Genomic DNA, 24,514 nt, shown 5'->3' on the forward strand with positions numbered 1-24,514 from the left:
GGCGGAGGCAGCGCGCCGCGGTCGCCGGGAGCTGGGAGCCCTGGGCGCCCGCTCCTCGGCGCAGCATGTTCCAGCCGGCGCCCAAGCGCTGCTTCACCATCGAGTCGCTGGTGGCCAAGGACAGTCCCCTGCCCGCCTCGCGCTCTGAGGACCCCATCCGTCCCGCGGCGCTCAGCTACGCCAACTCCAGCCCCATAAACCCGTTCCTCAACGGCTTCCACTCGGCCGCCGCCGCCGCCGCCGGCAGGGGCGTCTACTCCAACCCGGACTTGGTGTTCGCCGAGGCGGTCTCGCACCCGCCCAACCCGGCCGTGCCCGTGCACCCGGTGCCGCCGCCGCACGCCCTGGCCGCCCACCCCCTGCCCTCCTCGCACTCGCCACACCCCCTCTTCGCCTCGCAGCAGCGGGACCCGTCCACCTTCTACCCCTGGCTCATCCATCGCTACCGATATCTGGGCCACCGCTTCCAAGGTACGTGCCACGTCGCGGGACTGCAGCGCTCTGCAGCCCGCACTGCCCTCGGCCTGCTCTGGGTGGGCGCCCGGCAAGGCCTGGATGGAGGTTCCTCCGGTTCGCCCGCCCGCGCGCCGCGTTTGGAAACTGGGCGGCGAGGAGCCGGGCACGGTCCCTAGTCTCCGAGCTGCGGCCGGTTTGGGGTCTGGCCGCGGCCGCTTGACCCTTTAGAGAAGGGCGCAGACAGAGGAGTTGTCCCCGAATGCTCTCGGGTCGAGGCAGGCTTTCCTAGCATGCTACGAGTGCCGGCCGCCAAGGAATCCGTGGCCCGCGGGGGTCCCCGGGTTCTCTGTCTTGCCGGCGATGCCCTCGCCGCCCTGGCTCCGAGGGGCGCGGACAGGGCCCGGCCACCAGGTTCGCCCTCGACTGCGTTCGACCCTGTTTGCCATCCACTCCGCGCCCCTGCATCCTAGACCTGCAGCTTCTCGGTCTCTGACCCTCTTCCGGCGGCGAAGAGACCCTCGCGTCCCCAGAGCAAAGTCTGGGAGTTTGTTTTATCCTGCTTACTTTGGAGGCTCAGGCGGGGCGGGAACCCGCGCGGGTAGGAGCCTCCGAGGCTCAGGACTCTCGCCGTGACCTGCTCAATTCGGGCGCCGAGCGGCCACGGCGAAGGCAGGTTCGGTCTGGTTTTTGTTTTTCTTTTAAAAGAAATGAACCGGGTCGGAAGACGGGCTGGAGGAGATCTGTTTGGGTGTTTTCCTTTCTTGCTATTTTTTGGATTTGTGTGTGTGTGTGGGGGGTGGGAGTGGAATTAAAACTCCAGAAAAAGGGGCAAGTAATTAGTTTAGCGATTCGAGCGGGGAAAAGACCTACCTCCCGAGGCCGCTGATCAATACCCAACGGCTTGCCCATTCATTAACCCTTGGCGTTCCTGCCAGAGCCTAGAATGGGGTCGATTCCCGTCTTCCATAATTAAAGAAACCAAACCAAACAAAAACAACGTTTTACTCTTATTCCCAGATCGGAGTTGCCTCCATCCCTGCCTGGATTGTAGGTTTGTCTTTCTTTGGGTTTTGGTGAATCGATTTCCCACCCTAAGGAGTGAATCCGAAACTCTCTGGCTTTGCTCGAAAAGTTTAGGGTTCCCTTTCCTCATTCTCTGGCAGCCACGCTCTTGGTCCCCACGCCAGGCCTGGAGTAGCCAGGATCTTCTGGGGCCGCGGACAGTCCCATCGGGTGACCGCAGCTCCGTACTCCCCGGCTTTCGATGCCTTCGCTCGAGTCTCCTAGTTCTCTGGAGCAGGGCAGCGGGAGAACGGGGCCTCGGGAGGCAGCGGCGGCAGAAACCCTGCGCACCCGCCGGCGAGATTTCGGTCTAGGCCGGGCTGCAACGACACGTCCGGCCTCTGCACTTTTCCGGAGGAGAAAGACTTTACTTTAAAAATAAGTCCCCGAGAAAACTCTAGGATAGCGGTTCGTCGCCTCTTCGCCCCTCACCCCCGGGGCAAAGTTCTCCCAGAGGTTAGAAAGAAGAGACAGACGTTTCTCTGGGTCCAGGGCGCCAATCCCCGGGCCCTGCCTTGCCGCCCCTTCCTCTGTCCCGGGCGCCGGTTGCGGAAGTGGCGAGGCTCGTGGGGCCCGGGCGGCTGCAAAGCCCAAAGAGGTCAGGAGCCTTGGGACTCGACCCGTCGGGACAGCTGCTGCTGGGTGCTACACAGCTACGGTCCCGGCAGAGCGGGCCAGGCAGCTGGAGCGGTGTTCCCTTCGCGCGTGTGGAGGGCCCTGGGTCCCCGTGGGCCGGGCCGCACGGGCTACGTACGCGGAGGCCCTGAGCGCAGTGCCGGGTCAGCCCGGCTCGGGAGAAGCGCGCGGACCTGGCCAGGACAGCCTCCTTTAATGGGACTTCTGTTGTGTCCCCCGTAGGGAACGACACAAGTCCGGAGAGCTTCCTTTTGCACAACGCGCTGGCCCGCAAGCCGAAGCGGATCCGAACCGCCTTTTCCCCGTCCCAGCTTCTGAGGCTGGAACACGCCTTCGAGAAGAACCACTACGTGGTGGGCGCAGAGAGGAAACAGCTGGCGCACAGCCTCAGCCTCACGGAAACTCAGGTGAGCGGGCCCAGGCGCGGCAACCGCATCCCAAATCTCCGGACACACGCAGCCCGCAAAGTGCGGAGGGCTTTCGGCAAACAGTCCGGGAGCTGGTTCCACGCCCGGGCTCAGGATGTGTAAGTTTTGAGGTGCTCTTGGCTTCCCTGGGCGCCAGCACGGGACTGTAGGAGATGACCCGCCCGAGGCTCTGGTGGGGCGGGCGGAGACGGGCTGAATTGCTCCTTCTGTGCGGCTGGGCTGGCCTTGCAGCTCCTGGCTGAGATACCTCTGCACTTTCGGTGAGCCTTTCGGTGGGAGTCCGGGGTACGCGGCTGGGATCCAGGAAGGAGAGTGCTGCGGGGTTTTGGGGTGTTTGGGGCTCTAGGCTGGAGAGAGAGCTGAGAGTGGGTTAGGGCGAGCTCTGTGCACCGGGGGCTCAAGGCTCACAGCGATGGCTCCAGTTATTCCCCTTGAGGGGATCGGAGAGTCAGACCGCCGAGCCGGCATCCTGGGCGCGTCCCTAAATCCGAGAAACAGAGCTAGAAGGCTTCGGGAGAGGAGCTGCCTCAGGGGGCAGACCCTTTCTGCGCAACAGGGTCCCGAGGCGGCCAGGTTCTGGCCTGCCCCGGGGCGAGGAGGGGGCTTAGGGCTACAGTAGGCGCTACTGTACGCGGAGCCTCAGGGCGGGGTCAAAGTTCCCGGCAAACAGTAACATTTTCGGGCAGATTAAGTTGTAACACTTTTCCTGGGAGGCGCGCAAAGAGGTCGAGGCTTTTGTTTTAAAACGTCCCCGCGGACAAAACCGAGGAGGGCCTCGCGGGTTGGTGCGGGGCCCGGCACAAGGCGCGGCCCGGCTGATTTCTCCTGGATCGCCGAGTCGGCCGTGGTCTTTGTCCGCCTCGCTGCCCACGCTGCCTGGAGCCTTTGTGTGCGTGTCAAGCCCCGAGCGCACCGACGCGCGCCTTGGGCGAGCGCCGGGGAGAAATGAACCGTCCTCCCCCTCAATTAGCAAACTCAAAGCAAATTAAACTCAGCCGTGTTCCAGCTCGGCTTTTTCATGGGGGCACTTTGGGGGATTGGGGGCATCTGGGGAGAGCAAGCCGGGACCTGGGCCTGCCGACTCAAAGGAGAAAGCGGAGCGGACTTCAGGGGCCTGGGGTGCTGCTAGCAGAATGGGACAGCCCTGGTGGCATGGGAGGTGCAGTCATCACCATGTTCCTCACCTGTACCTCACCGCTGAGAAGCTTGGGCAGTGTTACTGTCTGGTCTGGTTACTGTATGGGGCCCCATCGCCAGCTTCCCCAGGGACTGGTCGGGATAGCATGTGAGCCCCACCTCACTGCTCCCCAGGCTTCTAGCAGCGCTCCGAGGAGGCCAGGCTGCCGGCCCTGCCCTGGTGGGAAGTGATGTGATGGGGTGAGAGCTTGGCCCTGGACTGTCCTGGGGCTGGTCAAGAGGAAGACTGAGGGGCTCTTCCCTTCTCTTTCACAGTTTTTCTTTTACTTCCCCTTTATCTCACGGTCTTTCAGAAGGTTTCACTTTTGAGCCTCTTTTCCTAGCTGAAAAGATATAGCTGGGTTGGTCCCCAGGGCTCTGCACCCCATCATCCCCCCACCCCGGTTTCCCCCAGCACCCACCCCACACACACACCACTGCTTCTGCTCTCACCTGCAAGAGTACTGGGCAGAGAGGGGAAAGCTCAGGCCAATCTTGACTGCCTACCCAGGGCGCAGGCCTTGCCGAGGAGGCGCTATATTTAGGCAGTGGCTGCGGGAAACTGGCAGAAAATAGAAAGCACATTCGGCCCTGCAGGAGCTGCAGCAGTGGGAATGAGATCTTCCCTGCACTAGTTAGGTAGAGGGAGTCAGGGATGTGTCTTTTAATTTTCCCTTATTTATAATTTTATAGGGGTTTCCCAGTGTTTGCCAGGCTTTTGCACTTAGTGGGATGTGGGTGTCCCGAGCAGGACAAAGTGAGAAGGGGGCACTCTGCTCTCTGGGCCTCGGGGCCAGGGGAAATGTGCTCCAGGAGGGCCAGAAGGGGAGGGAGCCAGCCTTCTCACCGGCTCCGAGATAGGAGCTCTGTTCCCCGAGGGGAGGCCGTGGGGAGGTCGGCTACTAGGACACGCAGCTGGGGTACTGGATTTTCGTAGTCTCAGTCCCAGGTCCGGGCCAGGCAAAAGAGGAAGAGGTAGGAGGGCGCTGTGCAGGAACTAACGCGCCCCATCTGCCTCTCCTGCAGGTAAAAGTATGGTTTCAGAACCGAAGGACGAAGTTCAAAAGGCAGAAGCTGGAGGAAGAAGGCTCAGATTCGCAACAAAAGAAAAAAGGGACGCACCATATTAACCGGTGGAGAATCGCCACAAAGCAGGCGAGTCCCGAGGAAATAGATGTGACCTCAGACGATTAAAAACACAAACAGAACCCCTCAGAAACGGACAACACGGAGCAACACAGAGACAGGGAGAGGAGGGGAAGAAGAAAAAACCCTACAAAACAAAAACAAACCACACACAAATTCACGGAGAAGGGGAGAGGGAGTCAGAGAGAGGGGCGGCGCGACGCAGACGCTGGGCGGCAAGAGCGCGGGGTCCTGATCCGAGGCCGCGCCGAGATGGCAGAGGACGGAGGCTCCTTGATGAACACGCAACCCTTGTCTGAAGAGGCAGCTTGTGAGAGACAGACAGAGACAGACAGAGAGAGAGAGAGATCCAAAGGTGGCAAAGCCGAAGGCGCTCTGACAAGGGCAGCTGTCAGTCAAAGGCCAAACCAGCGAGACAAGATGATTGGCAGGTATTCCGGTTATCTCGCAGTCCGATTTTTTAAAAAAATGATGATGATAATCATAGTGATAAAAGAAAACCCCCAACCAGACACAGGACTTTTTATTTTGCACTTCGAAGTGTTTTTTCCCCCAATCTTTAAAAGTAATCAGTGATAATAACCGTTGGGATTCCACATCCAGCCCCATCCCACACCTGTTCAAAAACTTGAATTGCATGTAGCAGTTGTTGGGCGAATGGTGTCTTAAGACAGAAAGTGAATTGTAATTTTCTTTTCCTTTTAAAGACAGGTTCTGCGTGCTTTTTATTTTGATTTTTTTGCAAGAAATGTGCAGTCTGTAAACACTTTTTGATACCTTCTGACGTCAAAGTGATTGTGAAAAAAGCTAAATGAAGTAGGCTCAGCGATAGCGATCCTCTTTCAGAGAAATGGGGAGCAGGATGGGGGGCTGGGGGTGGAGGGGGAGGGTGCCCACAAGAGGAGTCAGGACTTGTACTGGGAAAAAAAACCCTAAATTAATTCTATTTCTTGGACATTCCTTTCCTAACATCCCAAGGCTTAAAACCACGAACTAAACTCCTTTTAGTGGTTGAAGGTATTGGCCGAGTTCAACCATTTGCCGTAAATAAAGGCCATTCCAAACTTTCAATCTATCTATTGCAAAAACTGAAGGACTGTAAGTTAGCGGGGATGATAAGTGTGGCCAAGAACACGGCAGCAAGTTTTCAAGCACTGAGTTTCTATTCCAAGATCATAGACTTACTAAAGAGAGTGACAAATGCTTCCTTAATGTCTTCTATACCAGAATGTAAATATTTTTGTGTTCTGTGTTAATTTGTTAGAATTCTAACACACTATATACTTCCAAGAAGTATGTCAATGTCAATATTTTGTCAATAAAGATTTATCAATATGCCCTCAGAGTAGTTGTCTTGGGAAATTGAAGTGAATTCTTGAAAAAAATATCTCTTTGAGTGTGGTCCTTCCCCAACTAGGCTCAAGAAGCCCAGGTTCCCCACCCACAAAAGGGCCAGACTGATGGATTCTTGGGCATGTTAAAGAGAGAAGAGGGTGGAAAAGGAGAGGATTAGGAAAACTTAAGTCCTTCAGAAAAGGGATGGGAGAAAAGTTTTCCATCCAGACCTCTGCCCACTGCACGGCCTAAAGAGGGAGTTTAATTTGAATTTCAGGTTAAAAATGCTTACTATTAACCTCTAGTTGTTTAAAAAACTGGACATATATAGTTATGCATTGAAGAGTATTCCCCCAGGATTGGGGAAAACACTTAGCAGAATCAGGATCCTGGGACTTTTTAAACTGTGTTTCTGACTTCAAACCCCAAAGCACTATTCTCCTTCTCCCTCTCTCTCCCTTTCCCTCCCTCCCTCCCTCCCTCCCTTATTCCTTCCTTCCTTCCCTCCCTCCCTGCCTCCCTCCCTCCCTCCCTACTTTCCTTCCTTCCTTCCTTCCTTCCTTCCTCTCTCTGGCCCCAATCTGACAAAGGTGAGGGGATGAGCCCAAGGGCCTCAGCAGCCTTATAAGGCAAGCGTTTTGAGAAACCTTCAACTCTCAATTTTAACATTAAAGAAAAAGTTGTACCCAGTCTTGGAGGAAACTTAGCTTTTCTCCCCCCCTCCTTCCCCCTTCTGGGGGTACGAGGTTGTTTTTGCATGCTTCATTTGCTTCTTATCCTGATAGGCTGCATTAATCAGTTTTATTTCCATTGATAGAGAAACCTCGTCTGTTCTGTTCGAGCTACAAAGCGTCCTTCGAGCTTTTGTGAAAGTGCAAATCAGTTTAAGCAATTATCATACCAGGAATATGAAGGGGAAAGAGGAGGCCTTGCCCAGTGGTCTCCTTTAATCTCTTAATCCACGGATCCAGGGGGGCTGCCTGGACATAATTTAGGACAATCTCCCCACCCTTTACACTGTGATAAGGCCAAGTTACAATGCAGGGCGAAAATACAAGCTTTGTTAACATCCTGCCTTGAAAAGTTAAGATTAGACATTCCATGCACGTGTGGGGACTATAGGGCACTATGGAAATTTTTCTTTCTTTTTTTCCCCTCCCCTCCTCTCTTCGAAAGTAGAATTCATTCTTGGCCTCTCTCCTTCTTTTTCCCCTTTATCTCTGCCTTTCTCTCCTTTTTTCTCCCTCTCTGTTTCTCTGGAGAACCCTGGCTGTTTATGGTGCATTTCCACGCAGACTCCTTGGGAAGGTGTGGGTGTAGTCGGGGAGACTCCACTGCCCGAGGATTCTGGGGCGAGAGGGGACACAGGCTTGCCTCTCGAAGGGACAGGTGCTGTCCTGTGTATCCTGGAAACTCAAGTGGGGTTTCCAGTCACTTGGACAGCGGGACCTCTGTGACCAAGAGCTCTCCCAAGTGTTTTGCAGTCCCTGCTACAGCATTGCTGCACATCTTTCTTTTAAGCAAGTTACCTTTTCCTTCTACCCACTTCGCCAAACCCAGAATGCCTCAAACACAGAGCACAGACCTGTTAAAATTCAGACTAGCCTTTCCTGAAGAAAATTTCCCATCTTGATAAAAGGCTTACTTCTGCAAGAACCATATACTTTTTTTTTTTGAGTACAAGAAAAGGGGGAGGGTGATGGTTTTTTTTTTTTGTAAATGTCCTATGTAGTGTAACAGCAATAAAATCATCAGAGAATACTATTAGCTTTGGAAAAAAAAAAACCTAAAAGCTTTATTACAAACCAAGCTTTGAAAATAGGGGGGATTAGGCGGCTGAAAGGGTCCCACAATGGTAAGAAGAAAAGGTTTCATGCTAATGAGGTTAATGCCCTTTGTATCTCGGGCCGCCACATCTTCATTACGCGCTATCTCTGGCTGCACGGAGCGGCTCAGAGAGCCGCAATCCACTCCAACGCCCCCCTTCCCGGCCCAAAGAAGGATTTGATAGCAGCTCTGTTCAAACTAGATAATTATATCTTTTCAAGTCGGAATTAAGATAAAGAAAGTGAAGCAGAGGCGGCTCGCCTTGATCCACTGCAAACAAATTTGGCGCACTTTCGAGTCCTTCCCCCGCCTCAAAAAGGCTGGACAGTCAGCTTATTAGCCGCTCGTTTGCTTTATTAATTCATCTATTTAAAGTGGCAGGATTAGAGCGTCTAATGTGGACGCGGGCTGCCGTGGCTCTGAGGAATATAAATATTTGCGAGATGCCATCCCACGATGACTATCTGGGCGCGGGGCGCGGGGCAGGGTGCGGGGCGCGTGTGCCTTGTGGCTGCGTCCCCGTCACAGTGCGCGCGTGCTGGGCTGGAGCCCCTTGGGCAGGGAAGCGTGGGAGCTGCGTGCCGCAGGTCTGTGTCCTCCCTCGTGGTACATGGGTGCCAGGCCTAGATGACCCTGGCAGGGTTCAATGGGCATCGAGGGTCAGGTTCTGCGTTCCTCCCTACACTTGGAACTGCACGCATGTTGCCTTGTGTCTTGCCTGTTACCCCAAATGGGGATGTAGGTTACACGTTTGATCCATGACCTACTCCCTTCTTGATTACTTGTGGGCCTTCCCTGTGCGTTCGCCTGACCCAGAGGCTTGGGTTCTCAGTTTGCATTTCCCTGAGAGAGTGAAACGGAACGTATAACCCAAGTGTGCCTGGGCTACATTCTCCTTCCTGAGAGGTACACGTGGGTTCCGCGTGCGTGTCTCATTTGGGGTCCAGTTCCTCAGCGCAGCAAAGGGCCAGGTAGGCGTGGGCGGAGGGGTGGGGTGGAGTGGGGGCTCTGTTCAAGGCACCAGAAACTCCTGAGGGGGGAAAAGCTTCGGACCTCCGGGTACTTACTCCTTTCTGCCTCTTGTCTGAGTGTCCGGTGCCCCCAGCTCGCTCCAACTCTGTTCCCGGCAGCCTAGCGCAGCCCGAGCGGGAGCTTTGGCGGCGGCCCGGAACCTGCCGGGCCACTTTTGTGCTAGGGGCGGATTGTGGCGGGCGGAGAGCCGCACCAAGCGGGCCCGGCAGAAAGGGGGCTCGGGCCTGCGCGCGGCCTTGGAAACCTCGGTTCCTCCCCGTCCCCGCCTCGAGTCGCAGGGAACAAAGTCTCGGACGCGCAGGCCGATTGGGGAGGGACTCTGGCGGGTCGGAGGCCTCGCCCGGGGCCCCGCGCCGCGGCTGGGGGCATCTGGGCTAGGCTCCCCGCATGCGGGCAATTGCAAGTCGGACTAAGGGTGTGGATGTGAGTTAGGGAGAGGCTGTGCTTGTGGGTTTGTAGAGGTTGAGTGTACCAGTGAGGTCTGTGAAACAGTTGTTTGTGTGTCTGAGCCAGGATTTAAGTCAGGATGTGTAGGTGCTAATTGTGCTAACTGCGTGAGTTAGAGGCTGGAGAGGCCGGTGCTTCTTGTGTAGATTGGGAGTGTCAAGGTGTCCAGCTTTCCTTGTGCATCTAGATTGTATTGAGTTAGGGCAGGAACGTGCAGCTGCGCGGCTGTAATTAGAGTGCTTATAAAGGTGTAGAAATGCAATTGTGTAAAGAAGTTGTGTGCGAGCGTCTGGTCGCTGTGAGCCGGCTGCAGTTGTGGATCTCAGAGGATGGGAATGGCCTCAGAGTGTGCGACTGGCGGGAACATTTCTCCGTGTTTGGGTGGGGGTCCCCTGTGATGGCGTCCATGCCAGCAGCAGGGCAGCATGTGTGTGTGTGTCTCAGGATCTAGACGTGTGTGTCTAGTGAGAAGGCTCGGGTTCGGTTATTGTTTCGCAGCGCACCACTCGCTCCGGAGTTTGGCAAACAGCAGACGTTTTTTTTTTTGGTAACCGCATTTTCCCAGGTCGGCCCTTCTTATTCCAGCAATCAGCGTTTGGTTTACTTGGGTGCCGCCTCAGAGCAGCGGCAGGCCGGGCGGGAGAGGAAGCGGGCCTGCAGCGTTCGGCCGCGGTGCCTCGAGGCCGAGTTGCGGGACCGCGGGCGCGCCTAGCCCGCCGCTCAGCTCCTGCGTCCGCCGCTCGGCCGCCGCATTTACTTCCCCCTACCAGCCCCTCAGCGAGGGGGAAGTGGGAGTTTTGAGAACTCGCTGACCCCAGCCGTGACCCCGCTCGGGCAGGTGGCTTCTCCCGGCGCGACCCAGTACTCCGGGAAACCCGAGGCGGTGCCACGCTTGAAAGCGAAAGGTCCATTCATCAGCCGCGCCCCAGCGTCTAATTGGCCTTTTGTTCATCAGTGCCTGTGGCCCGGCGAGGGGGTTGGGGGAACATGGGAGGGCCCCGGGGCTGTAAGTAGGGGTGCCCGGCGTTCCGGGCTGGGGTCTGGGTAGGGCAAAGGAGCGTCGCACTCCTCCGAGGGGGCGCCAGAGCGCGCCAAAGATCACGCCCACGTGCGAGGATGCTCGGCTGGCGGCTGGTCTCCGAGCGCCCCGGCCGGATCCTCCGAGCTGCTGGAGAGCCACGGCCTCGCCCCTGCCCTCACCTCCCCCTGCAGGCTGAGTCCACGCCTTTCCTCCGCGCCTCGGGGATTTCAGACCTGCCTTCCTGCCTGTCCCAAGTTCCCAGCTCAGGCGCTGGCCTTGGGGCTGGTTTGGGCTCAAGCCCTGCCTTTCTTCATGCTTCTTTTGCCCTGCTCTACCCGCCTACCATAGAGAGAGACTCTGGGTCCCCCTCCCTAGGCACCAACCTGGTACCCTCGTCCGGCCTGCACCCTGCTTCGCTGGGCGAAGGAATTGAGAGAATTTTTTGGCCCGCCAAGGAGGTGGGAGTTGACCAACTGTTAGGCGATCAGATCCGGGGGGAAGACCGGGTCTCCACCACCCCAAATTCCATATGGCTCTCCAAATCAAGCCCCACCTTCCCTCTCCCTGTCTCCCACCCAGAGTACGTTCCCCCTCTCTACCCCACACCTACTGCACACCGCCAGAGAGTCCTAGAGAAAGCGCAGGGGCAAGGTCTCCTCTCCCAGCATAAGCGCAGAGGCCGAGACGCACCTGATGCGCCAGGGAGGTGCCTGGAATGGGGATGGGGTCGCGTTTGGAAAATGGTCCAGGGCCCCCAGCCCCACGCCTCTCCTCCCTTTCCCCGGGAGGACCGGCTTTGCCCGGCAGTGGTCTGGCTGCCCGGCTCACCACCTCAGCCCGGCCCCAGGCCGCGCCTGCCCCCAGCCGGCTCCAGGTCCTATATATAGCGCGGGTCTCCACAGCCCTCTGCTGGACCCTGACGTCAGGAAGAACTTGATCTTGCCTGCTTCGCTCCTGCTTCTGAAACTGATCCTTGAAATGAGAGAACAGACTCTACACAATTCCCATGGCCTTGACATAAGGTACAGCGATAAATATACACCACTAATGAGCAATTACCATATAATCACCTTCCAATTAGCTCGCATAATGATGAATTAAACATTCTAGCAGGCGGGATTAGGTTTCTTACTTTGTATATTATTTACGAAGGCTATAGCTTCTGCAAAGAACCAAATATCAAATTAGATGGGGAATTTTCACTTGGGGGTAATTATGCATTCAGGCCAGCGGCTGTATTCTGGTCACTTGTCAAATGAGGCCTCCTGCAAGGTACTGACCAGTTCGTTTGGGCGTTTATTTCCTCCTTTTCCTCTTTTTTCTTTAGGCTGCAATTGCCTTTCCTTTTCCTTTTACCGCCCTGGCCCGCGGGAGGGAGGCTGGGGGCTTGGGGCTGGTAGGCGGGGTTTGGGGAGGGACGTCCGTCTTGCGCTGAGGATACGGCTCAGGCATCCAGGCCCTCGTAGCGCCTGTCTCCTGAGCACTGCCTGCTCTGGCCCCAGGTCCGTTCCTCTCCGCCGGCCGGGCAGGACGACCCGGGCGCGCCCCAGAAGCCACCCGAGCGTTCGGAGGGCAAACGCGCGGGCTGGGCGCTACGGCGGGCGCGGGGCCAGGGCGGCCGCCCTCCCGCCCGCCCCGCCTGCGTTCTGCGGCATCCCCTAGCCCCCCAGGGGCCTCAGTGCGCTCTATTCTGACTTTTACCCCCACCCGCACCCCAGTGACAGGGAGAGAAAGAGGGTGCGTGGGGAGGAATACTGAAACAAACAACAAACCTCCACCTGCCCGCAGACACCTCTCTTGTTCGGAAATGAATTTTGGCAAGATTAACTCCTAATCTGATCTAACGCTGCTGACATTTGGGGAGAAGATGAAAATGGCAGCTCAATTTCATTCAGAAAAGGGGTCACTTCGCGGGGCTTCGCTCTGCTCCCCAGAGAACGTGGACGCCCCTCCTTCTCCCCGAAACCAGAGGAGGCGGCCTGGAGCTGGGTGGGGGCTGGGAGGCGCCCGGGACTGCTCACCTGCGCCCCGTGTCAGCGGCCCCCTTGGGCTGGACCCTGCCCTGTCGGGTTGAAAGGTGAGAATGGAAGGAGGCTGTAGCCTGGGGCATCGTCCTCTGGGCAGAGGTGGGCGCTCCTGGGCCCCCATCCGGGACTCTTCAGGCTGGAGAGCCTGTTCCTTGCAGGGAGGCCAGCGGGAGGTAACAACGTTTCAGGCCTCATCAAGAGGTGAGGTCGTTAAAGCCAGATGTCCCAAGGCCTGCCCGGTATCCTTTTCCTTGTGCTTCCTGGGCAGGTAAAAGTGCACCCAAGAGATGGAAGGTTGGACCCTGCAGTCTTGTCAAAGGGTCTGGCTTATTTGGAAGTCATGGATCTGACTTGGCCTCTCCCCATTTAGCTCCAGGAGGCTGCAAGGTCCTGGGAGGTGGGAGCTAGGGCTTCCTGGAGACCGAGCTCCGCCCCTGCCCCCCCATACACCTACTGCTGATGCTAGAGGTGGGCCATGTTCCTGGCCACCCAGAGGGCTCCATAGTGCCTGGCCTCTCCCCTCAGCTGCGACGGTGTGACCAGTGGCCTCATCCTGGTGCCGGGCAAGGGAGACAGGTGGAGTCACTTTTTGGGCACCTGCCTGATCCCTGGACCTTGAGGCAGGATTCCTGCCCCACCCCGTTCTGAGGCCCTGTCTATGGGGAGCAGGACCTGGGACTGGGCTTGAGGGCATCATCATCAGCTCAGACCAAGGGCAAGGAGGAGGACCTGTGCCTGGGCCCCTGGGAGCGAGCCTGGTGAGGAAGCCCGAGGATGGCCATGTACCTTGCATGCTGGTGGCTGCAGATTCGTGAGAGGCTGTATGTGAATGTGGCTTGCACAGCATGTAACCTGAGCACGTGGACACGTACACAGATAAGTAAGTGTGCACGTGGCCTCGGGGGTGCAGGGACTGCTGGAAGCCATGCTGTGTGTGCAAAACTTAGGAAAAGGCATTCCTTCTTCTGGGTGGATGGGTGCCCTGCGGCTTGAAGAGTGAAAAGCGAGCTGGATTTCAGCGACCGCCTCCCCGCCCTGCCACTGCCCCCTCACCTCTTAGGCAATGCACAGTCTCTGTTCCAAATGCTTGGGCTCCGGTGGGGATCCTGTGTTGGGTGTGATATTATTGAAGGTGCCTTTAGGGTTGAGAGTCAGCTTTGTGCTGAGCAGCCCCTCCTTCACTGGCTGGGGACTGCCCCCTGCCCCCTTCCCAGTGTGGAGGTTTTGGGTACAGCAGCCAGAAACAACGTTCCTAAGCATCGCGCCAAAGGCTGGTGAGCACAGGTGCCTTTGCGCTTGTGAGTGAGGCCGAGGGGCAGAGTGCACGTGTGGGCATGAATGTTTATGAACACTTGTTTGTGTTTGTGGGAGAAGGCTGCAAGTGTGTGTGTGTGTGTATGGGTGAGCATCAGTGTGCCCGTGGCAGGGGGCATGGCTGAGCATGTTGGTGGAAGCCATGTGAGGGGCTGTGGGTGCAGCTGGCTTCCCTGCCCTGGCTCCCCCAGCCTTGCAGGGCCCTCTTTTGGCTGCCTCGTGAAGGGCTCATCCTGCCCCTCCCTCCCTGCTTTCCTGTCCTACACTCTAAGTGACTGCAGTTACATCTTCCATGAAAAACAGAAGTGGTGTCTGATACGGCGACTTCAAGTGGAAGGTTGCTGCTTCGTTAAGTAAACGATGCCATGTTGATTCCGATGTCGCTTTCCCTTTTAGTCATCTACAGGCAGCAAGGGGACTTAATCAGCTCTAGGGATCCTGGTGGGAGGAAGAGGCTCAGTGCCGAAGTTTATGGAAAGTCTGAGCATTTTTATGGCCCCTCTTCTCTGCTCACACCCCCTGCTCCCCCCACCCCGGAAATCTTGAGTTTTCGCAGGTGACAGGAGATGTTATTTAGAATGTGCTACAGGCCAGACCCTCCTATCACCTTCAGGAGGGCCGAGGAAGAGCTGTGGTTGGAGCAGGGTGCACGCATGTAATGTGCACGTGTGGACCAATGACCCAGGGTCCCAGTTGCTCATCACCCATCAGCTGTCTGAGCACATGGCTGCTCCCTTCCAGATGAAAGCCTGTAGTTCTGAAAGGCTTCCTGTCCCTTTTGTGATGGGGTTCCAGACTGGGGTACCAGCATCCAGGTGGTCCCTTCAGTTCTGAGAAGAACAGGACTCTCCCAGCCCTGTTCTAGCCACTGTGCTTCTGTTAATGCAGCCCAAGACAGCCTTGGCTTTTTCGGAAACCAAGAGTTGAGCAGAGTCATTGATGTTGGCCAAGCCAGCTTCCCTTCGGAGAAGGGATCCTACAGGAGACTTCACTGGTAGTCATACAGCCCGGGCTTGGATGTTTTCAGAGCTGGGCTGCTCACTACCTCCTAAAGTTGCCTTGTCTCTTCTGAAACAGCTCTGAGTTTTAGGATTTTCTTTGAGCACTGGAGAATGTCTTATCTCCTTGGAGTTTACCTGGTGACATGACAATTGTTTGAAGCATTGCCTCCCTGCATGCCCCATTCCCTCCAATTATTATGAAAAAATGCAAACTTATACAATAGTGGAGTGAATAGTTTAATGTATACATCCCCCATCTTCCACAACAATTATGTGATGAGTTGAATTGTGTCCTCCAAATTCATATGTTGAAGTCCTAAGCCCTAGTACCTCAGAATGTGACCTTATTTGGAGACAGGGTCTTTATAGAGGCAATCAAGTTAAAATGAGGTCATTAAGGTGGGTCCTAATCCATTATGACTGGTGTTCTTATAAAAAGAGGAAATTTGGATACTGACACACAGAGAGAAGATGATGTGAGTTCGGAGAGCTTAGGCAGCCATCTCCAAGCCAAGGCGAGAGCCTGGAACAGATCCTTCCTTCAAACCCTTGGAAGGAACCATCCCTGCAGATACCTTGATCTTGGACTTCCAGCCTCCAGAACTGTGAGAAAATAAATTTCTGTTGTTTAAGCCACCCAGGGTATGATACAGCCTAGCAAACACACACAAATGATGAAATCAAGGTCACTCTGGCTCCATCTGTCTTTCCCAGGCACTCTTCTCCTATGGCTATTTGGAAGCAAATTCCAGACATGGTGTCTTTCACTGGTAACAATTTTAGGATGTATCTCAAACAGGATTTTTTTCCCCCACTATAATTGGTTTTATTTATTTATTTACTGTTTTGTCCATTTAATCAATTAATTTTATTTATTTTTTATTGGAGTATAGTTGCTTCACAATGTGTTAGCTTCTGCTGTGCAAGGAACAGGATCCTTTCAGAAGTTTGACCACAACGCCAGGACTCCTTAATCATTCTCCTGTCCATGAGGTGATGGGCTGGGCTGTGAGTAGACAGCGGCCTGAATGTAGCCCCGGCCCGGGGTGTGAACTGCCTGAGGGTACAGTGAGGAACAGCCTATTTGGGACACAGGGCAGGCCCATCTGTAAATGCTGGTGCCCTCCTCCTATGTGGAGGATTTCCCTTCCAAGAAAGTCTGTCTCTGTGTGTGTGTGTGTGTGTGTGTGTGTGTGTGTGTTTGTGTGTGTGTGTGTGTTGGGGGGTAATGTAAGTGCCTCCCCTTTCCTTTGTGGGGACCTTGATGTTGCCTGTCTGACCAGACTGCAGACCTTAGCAGGACTCGAGGAAGTATCAGGAGGGGGGCTTTGCTTCCTTACCTGGGGCATAGGTGCCTGCGGTCATGCACCTGTCCCCCTTGGGTGCCAGCCCCTTTGGCCACTACTTCCCCTGCCATGCCCTTGCGTGGAGTACTCAGGGGAACCAGGCCGCAGCAGGGGTTCCCAGGATAAAGGAGCAGGACCTGGGCAGAGCTACTGTCACTCTCTAGAGTCACCTCCTCTGCTGGGGAGGGACCCCCCGAGGAGGGGCAGCCCAGGAGTGTCCTCCTCGTTGCTCTCTGAACACCTCCAGATGGACCTTTCTGAGCTTTCTGACACCCAGGTTGCTTCTAGGGAGCAGCTGGGCTGGGGCGGCCTTCGTCCAGCCTGCTGGGGTCCAGGGCCCTGGAAGCCACAGCCGTGGGACCACAGCCTCTCAGAGTGCAGCTGAGCATGGCTCCCAATGTGCCCCGGCTGCGGCTGCATTGTTAAGTTGTGTCCCTGGCAAGTAATTACGCCCACGCCAGCTCAGTTGCACCCTAGGCAAATTAGGTGCTGATCTGAAGATGTAATTAAGCAATGGTGAGTGCGGTTTAGCAATTGCAAGTGCCTTTCCTCTCTGGGGCAGCAATCACAGGCTGAAAAGCCGGTTCCAAGACCTGTTGGAGGCCCATTTCGTTCCATGACCCTCCTTGTTCTGAGTCTAGGTAAAGAGGTACCTTGCAGCCAACTTCTGTTTGATTTCTAAATATTGGGGGAGAACCTTTGGATGTGTCAGGGTGCTAAACATAATTAGCATTCTTTAGGAACAAAATACACGACAAACCTGCTACTGTTTTCTTAATTATATGTCTTCTGATATAAAACAATCCGTTGGTGTTGGTGATGTGTAGATTAATTATCCCAAACAATTTCTTTTGAAAGTTGGGAAATGTGCCTCTTGACCTCCTTCTCCACTTCAAGGGAGCCACAACCTCTCGAGTTTCCTCCAGAGCCTTGTCACTACCTGTGCTGAAGAGGTGGAGGAAGAAATGGACTCCTCTGGGCTGTGGTGGGGTCAGGCTGGCCCGTGGGCTTTCGGGGCCTTGGAGGCCTTGGGGAGAGCGGGGCCAGATGACTTTCCAGGCTGGCCCATCAGAGACAGCCCCACAGCCCCAGACAGGGGCCCAGTCGGGGGAGGGACGCATGCAGGTGACGACGGAGCAGTTGTGATGTTTGTCTTCAGTCTCTGGACCCTCCAGTCAGGAGTTCCTGTGACTCTTCCAGAAGAGGACAAACAGCCGTGTCTTGGGGCACACCTGGCTGCCCCACTGGGCCGGGCATTGGGTTTCAGGAACACTCGATAACATGCCTGGGGCAGTCCCCCGGGGAGGGGTCTGTGTACCCCTCTCCGCCCATATCCAGTCCCCTTTACTGGCTGCTCACCAAAAAACTACTTACTTTCCTGAAAGCAAGTGAGTACACAGTACACCTGTGTGAGGTCGGGGGCGCTGGGACAAACGGCCGCTGAATTAAGTGGCTGGACTGAGCTGAAGATGCAGGGAAAACACGGTTGGGGGGCACGGGGGGTACATAGGGAAGGGGAAAGTTCCAGCGCAGGGCTTAGGGCTTTGCTGGGTGCGGGGGCCTGGTTGCCCTGCCTCCTGAGAGCTGATCCCCCCTCCTCCCTTACTGAGCAGCGCCTGCTCACCTTTCCAGCAGCCGGTTGTTTTGGGGGTGGCTGCCGGGATGCCGCTACTCCAGGGTGAAACTGACTTAGGGAAACGCTGCCTCGCGGGATGAAGGGAGAGTCGGAAGGGCCCAGCTCAGACCCTAACGCGCCCCCAACAGGTGCCTAAGCTAAGAACAGCCCCCTTTCTAATTCTTTGTTCATCAGCCCGCTGAGTGGGCAGGGATTCTCCCCACTTTGTAGATGAGCAGATTGAGGCCCGGGGAGATTCTGCCTGGACCTCTAGGATGTTTGCTGTGGAACTAGTAAGAGGCCACTACCCCCAGCTGACCCTGAGCTGGGCGGGGCTCTCCTGGCTTGTGGGCTTCCACCTGCCCAGGATGGGTGTAAGCTGCAGTTAGTGGGCACCACTCTGTGCAGGGGACCAACCAAGCTGGGCGGCAAAGCTGAGGCTTGGGGAGGGAGCATTGGTCAGCCCACCTCTTTACCCTCCATTTCACCCGCCCGGATCAGAACAGAGAGAGGCAGTCCTCATGGCAGGCATCTCAGGGATATGACCTGCCTCCTGTCTCAACACAGGGAGTGGAGAAGGACATAGCTTCGGGGCCTGCGGACTTCAGTGCAAATTCCTTGAGCAAGCCATAGCTCTCTGCTCCTCACCTGTAAAGTGAGAACAGCAGCATCTGATAGCGTTGTGTGGGATTGAGTTAATGCAGGTAAAATACTTTGCCCAGTGCATGGCATGCAGTAGGGGGTCGAGAGACGACTGTTATTGCTTTATTAATACTTATCAAAGTGATGCTGTAACTACATTCTTTCCACGAACATTTACAGAGCAGCTTTGTTGAACCAGGTACTGTGCTAAGGACCAAGGAGGTCCTCAGGGCAAGTATTGAGGGCTTCTTGTCCCCTAGGGGCTGCTGACAGTCTAGAGGAGGATTTTATCAAGACACATGCCACATTTAGTGAGCAAGGCAAGTTGATGGTAGGTAGAAGTCATGTGACTTGATCTTAAAGTGTAGGATGACTTTGAAGAGGCCATGGTGGTCAGGGAAGGCTTCCTGGAGGAGGTGAGGTTCAGGCTCTGGTCCTAGTCTCCTCCTGGTTCAGTACATTCTGTTTAGCTCCCTGTGCTTGCTTGCAGCCCTCCTAAGAATGTGCTTTTGATGAGTGGCCCTGACTGCGTATCCAGGGCCGGACAAAGGCACCCAGGAGGAAGAAAAGGGGAGTAAGGGTCCATGGCCAGGGTGGAGTTTGGAAGGGCTGGGGAAACCTCAGCTCTTCACCTGCTCCATGACCTGTTTTATGACCTCAGGCCCAGAGGGGAAGAGACAGGTAAGACCCAGCAGAGCAGGGGGTCTTTTCCTGCTCTGCTGTCTTGTGGCCCTGGCTGGGAGGCTGCTCTGCTGAGAAGCTGGTAGCCAGGGACCCTAAGTGCCCACTGTGGGCTTTGTCCTACCGCACAGGGACGGGGAAGACCCTCTCCTCATCATGGGGATTCCATCTGGTTTTTATTTTCATGTGTAGCAGTGACGAATGTTACTACAGAAACAGAAAAAGGCAAGGGAACTATACCTCCTCCTGGAATGGGACGTTTCATCACTTCGTGTCTGCGCTGCCAGACTGATGGAATTTGACATTCCGAGCTCATTAGCGCGGGAGCCCATTACAGCGAGCAGCTTGCTGCGGGGAGGTCACGGAGGGCCTTTCACTTTGGCGTCGGTGAGAAATTTGGCTTTCAGGGAGAAGCTGTCCGGTAGGGCCGAACCCTGTCCCGAGGCGTCCCCTTCCTTTGAGCCGAGGCCCAGCCGGGCTCCGTGTCCGCTTCTCCAGGGAGGAGGCCCTTTGTGGGTCCTGGAGGCCAGCCATGGGCCACCCTTCCCCCTCCATCTCCCAGGTCAAGACCCTTGATGGTTGAGGTGGGAAGAGATCTCGGCAAGTCCTACCTGACCATTTGCATGTGGGGAAACTGAGGCCCAGGGAGTGGAGGGATTTTGCTCAGAGTCACCGAGGGTGTCACGGAAAGAGCGGCTGCAGAGACGGGCCTGGGCTCGGGAGGCGGAAGGATGAGGCTTGAGCCTCGCGCAGCTCGTCACCGGCTGTGTGACCTTGGACGGCGCATGCGCTCATCCCACAGGCCCGAGACCGAGGGAACACACGTAAAGCAGCCATTGCTGAGCCTGGCGCGGACGGCGGGCGCCACTCCTGCTGGTATTGCTCTTGTGACTGTCATTAAGCCCAGACCTGACTCGCAGTGTGGCCCGTCAGTTCATGGAGAGGGCTTTTCTCTGCCTTGGTGAGCTGCCCAGCAAAAGTCACGCAGCGGCCCTGCTCCAGCTTTGTCCTGTGGCCGGGAGCTAAATGGTAGAGGTCTCCGGAGACCAGGCCGCCGGGAGGCGGGGCTTCAACAGGAGGGAAAATGCTCCTTGTGGGCAGCGGCACTGTCACCATTGCGCTTAGCTGGGCTCCAGAAAAGCCCAGCTGCATGAACGAATGACGGAACATTCGCCTGTTGATTTCTCGGGACCTGGGCCCCCTCCGGAGCTTGTGTCTAAAGCCGAAAGAGCATGAGTTTTGGAGCCCGCTGGCCTGTTTCTTCGTCTCCAGAAGGGGTACTATTTATCCTGCAGACTCGATGGGAAGATGCGTGCAGAGTGCACCTGGTGGCCCGGCAGGCGATTCGCAGACGGAAGCTATGCTGAGCCCACCCCACCTCCATCTGCACAGACACGCAACTCCTCCCATTGTGTCCCTCACAAGCCTTTGGACAGGCAGGAGATGCACTCTCACTGTGCAGGTAAGGAAACTGAGCCCTCGCCCCACACACACCCAGAGGGGAAGTGACTGGTCCAAGTCATCGTCAGCGAAGCCAGGGCCTCAGGCCAGACCTCTGGGCTCCCAGGCCAGTCATCGTGCTGCTCTGGTGCTTCTGGATGAAATTAAGGCAGTCAGCAGTTTCTCAGCCCTTCTCTTCACCTGCGCAGGGGGATCAGTTGCATTTTCCTCTTCCAGGGTGTAAGCAGCCCTTTGGGTTGAGAGCGCATTGGGTTTCCATCCCAGGGATCTGGGTCAGGCTTTAAGTAGGGCTCCAGGAAAAAAGGGAAAGGGTCCCTAACCACAGGATGGGCTATGTGGGCAGGGGGCTGCGACCCCAGGCCGGGGGTCCTGTTTAGGCTGGCTTCCAGGTAAGATGTTCGTCGTTTCCTCCTGGGCCGCTCACGCAGCCCAGCTGGACAAACAGTGCTCACCACCTGGCTCTGTGTCCTGGTGATGAGGATTTAATGAGCTGGCTGTGTAGAGCTCAGCCGGCTGGGGCCATTCTCCCAGGCCTGGGAGAAGCACCTCTGCCCCGGTTGGGCCTCTGAATTTTGTGTTTTGGGCCAGCCTGCTCCTTGTATATCTGTTTGGAACCAGCAAGGCCCCCAGAGCATTTTATTGGGTTATTTTGAATTAAGAGTTTTAACAGCCTGCAGTGCAAACATAGATGCCTTCAAGGAAAGCGAGTAAATGAAATCAGCAATGGGGAGAAAGGAGGAAATCCCAGCCGAGTTTTGGCACAGGGCTTGATTGTGTCGGTGACAGGAGGCTGCGTCTTTCAGGGACAGGAATCCCCCCGTGGCTTACAGAACACTCTGCCCCACGTAATTCTATTTAAACCACACAACCACCCTATAGAGGTAGCGATTGTTTTTTCCCCTTTTTATCTTGATTTTACAGATGGTAAAACTGAAGCTCAGAGAGGTGCTGAGACTGGCTCACACAGCAAAGAGCAGGCAGAGCTGGGCTTCTGGCCCAAGCCTGGTGCTCTCTTCCTGACACCACAGTATTCCCCCCTCCAAGTCTTTGTTTTCCATTCTGCAGTTAAATACCAGTGGTGGAGCTGTAGTGGATGCTGACTAGGCTCCGCCCAGATCCAGGGTCCCCTTCCTACGACCACCCTCCAGCTTCTGTGTGCTTCGCTTTCGATGACTTTCGCTCGCAGCCTTCTGCAGGAGGCTGCCTTTGAGCTATTGGAGCCGTTTGCTCAGGCACAGGGCTGAAAGTGCCTGACCTAACTGGGGAGGTTCATAGCCCACGATTGACTGGAACCAGCTTCCTCGCCTGCGGGCAGGTGTAATTTGCCCTGTAGAGCTCCCCGTGGGATCAGGCTGGTGCTGGGATCCCCTGGGATGACATCCTTGCTTCCTTCCTCTCTCTTCCCTGTTCTCCTTCACCCACTCCCTCTCTCCAGTCTCTCCCGGCAGCACATGCAAATCACTTGTAAATAAATTGTCATCTCAAGGTCTGCTTCTGAACCCAACCTAAGACAGGTGCTGAACAAGGGCCTGGGGATAAAGACTGTGAACGGAGATGGGATCAGGGAGGGAGGGGAAGGTCCTTTGCTAAAATCTGACCTTGGAGGGGAGCCCTTAGTGAAACTGTGGCCGGCACGGAGGTGGGGAAGAGGTTGTCTGAGAATGTGCTAGAGTCTATTTGACACTGAACCATGATCTTAGAAGGCTGAGATCTCACCTACTCTTCTGAATGACAGAGGTGGGAGGTTGGGGAGTGGACCCTGGCTCTCAGAGAGACACAGACATGCTGGGTACTGCCTTGGGTCTGAGGCAGAGATTAGCCAGCAGGATTCTAACATTAGGGAGTGCTTTTCGGAACAAAAGCTGCACAAAAATTAGGGAGGCAGCGGGAGGTTGGGCTGCAAGGCAATTGTAAAAGAGCCCTCAGCTGATCCTGTGGGGATCTCTGGAATGGGCTGGTCCTTCGGAGATGTCCTGAATCAAGGCTTGGGGTGGGGTCTTTGTACTGCCCCATGGGCCAGTCACTGGACACTGGCTGCCCCGGGGAGAGGTATAACCTTAGACTAGGCAGCTTCCTCCAGAGGAGGGCAAGGTCTGGAGAAGGGCTGTGAAGGATCCAGGCTGTGCAGCATAGCAGACACCTGTTGACTGACGTCGACCTGTTCTCACCTGGCATTTTCTTGTCGCTGGTTCGTCCAATCTTTTTTTTTTTTTTTTTTTTTTTTTGACGAACCCGTATCCCCTGCATCGGCAGGCGGACTCTCAACCACTGCGCCACCAGGGAAGCCCATCGTCCAATCTTTTGAGTAGAGAAGTTGTAGAAAGGAAACCTGCCTGCTTGCAATTCCATTTATGTCGATGACTTCCTGAGGGCTTTGCATGAGTTGGGCTTTTAGAGACTCGGTGAGGATGAGAGATGAAGAAGGCAAGGTCCCTATGCTTGCAAAACTTCAATTCCGACAGAGAGACACAGCCTTTGTCTGTGCAAACGGAAATGATAGTTCAGAAGAACTGGTGTTTTAATGACTAGTGTTTACTAAGCACTTACTATGTGCCAGGCACCATGCTGAGTACTTTATAAGCATTAGCTCAGGCATCCTCTCAACAATTCTTGACAGCTAGAGAGTTTCTTAGCCTCATTTCGCAGATGGATTCACTGACTTATCCTTGTTGCTGGTAGGTGGTCAATCTGGGGTTTTTAACTCAAACATTCTGACTCCAAAGCCTGAGCCTGAAGAAACACCCTAACTCTCTTTGTAGGAACTGAGAGGATGCTGGGGTTCCCTATAGTCTGGTGAGGAGTATCAGGGAGGACTGCCTGGAGGTGGTGGCACTGGGTCTGATATTGGAGTACGTGTATTAGGGGAGTGGGGTTTGCCCCAATGTCACATAGAGAGAAGTCAGTCTCTCATTGTGTAAGTGGTTTATGAAATGCTTTTTCCCCTGAGAAGTCTCCCTGTATTCATCAGTAGTAGTTTAATGGTTTAATGGTACCCCCACTCCTGAGTGGAGGAGGAACTTTCTGGTACACTCTCTTCAACTTTTGCAGACGCCTCCAGATCCCAACAGCTACATCCTGTCTCTGCTGTCACTCAGTGATGTACTGGTACGTGTTTAACAACTGTTCTCTGAGAAACAAAAAGCAAACAAAACCCACTCTGACTTGTAGTGTTTGCCAGTTCTGCGGCGTGCATACTTCCACCTTGGCCAATTCATGCAACTAACGTGATGTCGCTGAAGGCAGAGTTGGGGAGCGATGCGCTGTCGGCTCTCAGTGTAAGCTGGCTCCAGTGGGCCACTGCCAGTCCCCCTCGGGGCTTGAACCTCTCTATTGCCAGAGCTGGATCCTAAGGGTCCAACGTCTGCAGTGTCTGGGAAGAGAAATGATTCCCTGGGTCCATTTGGCTGTGGCTCAGTGGGTGTCATACTGACAAGCTGAAGACACGGGTTTCGGTGTGAAAAGTCAGCTGTTGCCATAGAGTGGATATCTCCCAACCCCACCCTGGGACACCGCTCTGCCTACGCACCTTCCTCTGTGTCTGATGCTTCCAGGTCTGGATCTGCACCGGGCCCCCTCTGATGCCACGATAACCCCTCACACCTAGAGAGCATGTTACAGTTTGCAGAGCACTTTGCACAGCCATCTGCTCATATAACCCTCCCAACAACACCACGAGTGGGTGTGATTCCCATCAATTGACAGATAAGTCACCTAAGGGTAGACTTGCTCAAGGCCACACCGACTAGTAACTGGTGGCAGAGCAGGACCTAAATTCCATGGTCTGTACTGCCCAGTCCAGCACATTTTCATCTGTTTTGGGCAGATTGAGCACCACGAATATTTCAGAGTGCATCACAAATT

The 24,514-nt window shown here is 55.3% G+C and overlaps 1 protein-coding gene across 2 annotated transcripts; it reads left to right on the top strand.

The window, feature by feature from the left end:
- The first annotated feature begins 6 nt into the window (after nucleotides 1-6).
- EMX2 (empty spiracles homeobox 2) lies at nucleotides 7-6,249 on the top strand. 2 transcript variants are annotated; one of them, XM_024755904.1, is made up of 3 exons: nucleotides 7-471; nucleotides 2,377-2,561; nucleotides 4,785-6,249. In XM_024755904.1, exons 1-3 carry the CDS (start codon nucleotides 66-68, stop codon nucleotides 4,950-4,952), a joined length of 759 nt encoding a protein of 252 aa, XP_024611672.1. In that variant the 5' UTR covers nucleotides 7-65; the 3' UTR covers nucleotides 4,953-6,249. The 2 variants fall into 2 exon arrangements, with proteins under 2 accessions (XP_024611672.1, XP_024611673.1); XM_024755905.1 differs by lacking the exon at nucleotides 2,377-2,561 and having other exon boundaries at nucleotides 4,785-4,888.
- The last annotated feature ends 18,265 nt before the right edge of the window (nucleotides 6,250-24,514 follow it).

This window comes from Neophocaena asiaeorientalis, unplaced genomic scaffold, assembly GCF_003031525.2.
Source record: "Neophocaena asiaeorientalis asiaeorientalis breed wild unplaced genomic scaffold, Neophocaena_asiaeorientalis_V1.1 scaffold85, whole genome shotgun sequence".
NCBI classification, from domain to species: Eukaryota; Metazoa; Chordata; class Mammalia; order Artiodactyla; family Phocoenidae; genus Neophocaena; species Neophocaena asiaeorientalis.

Excerpts from the sequence above, each read along its gene's own strand:
- EMX2 (XM_024755904.1), top strand. The coding sequence starts at position 66 with ATGTTCCAGCCGGCGCCCAAGCGCTGCTTCACCATCGAGTCGCTGGTG. Across the intron at positions 472-2,376 it reads TCTGGGCCACCGCTTCCAAG|GGAACGACACAAGTCCGGAG; the intron begins GTACGTGCCACG and ends TGTCCCCCGTAG. Across the intron at positions 2,562-4,784 it reads TCAGCCTCACGGAAACTCAG|GTAAAAGTATGGTTTCAGAA; the intron begins GTGAGCGGGCCC and ends CCTCTCCTGCAG.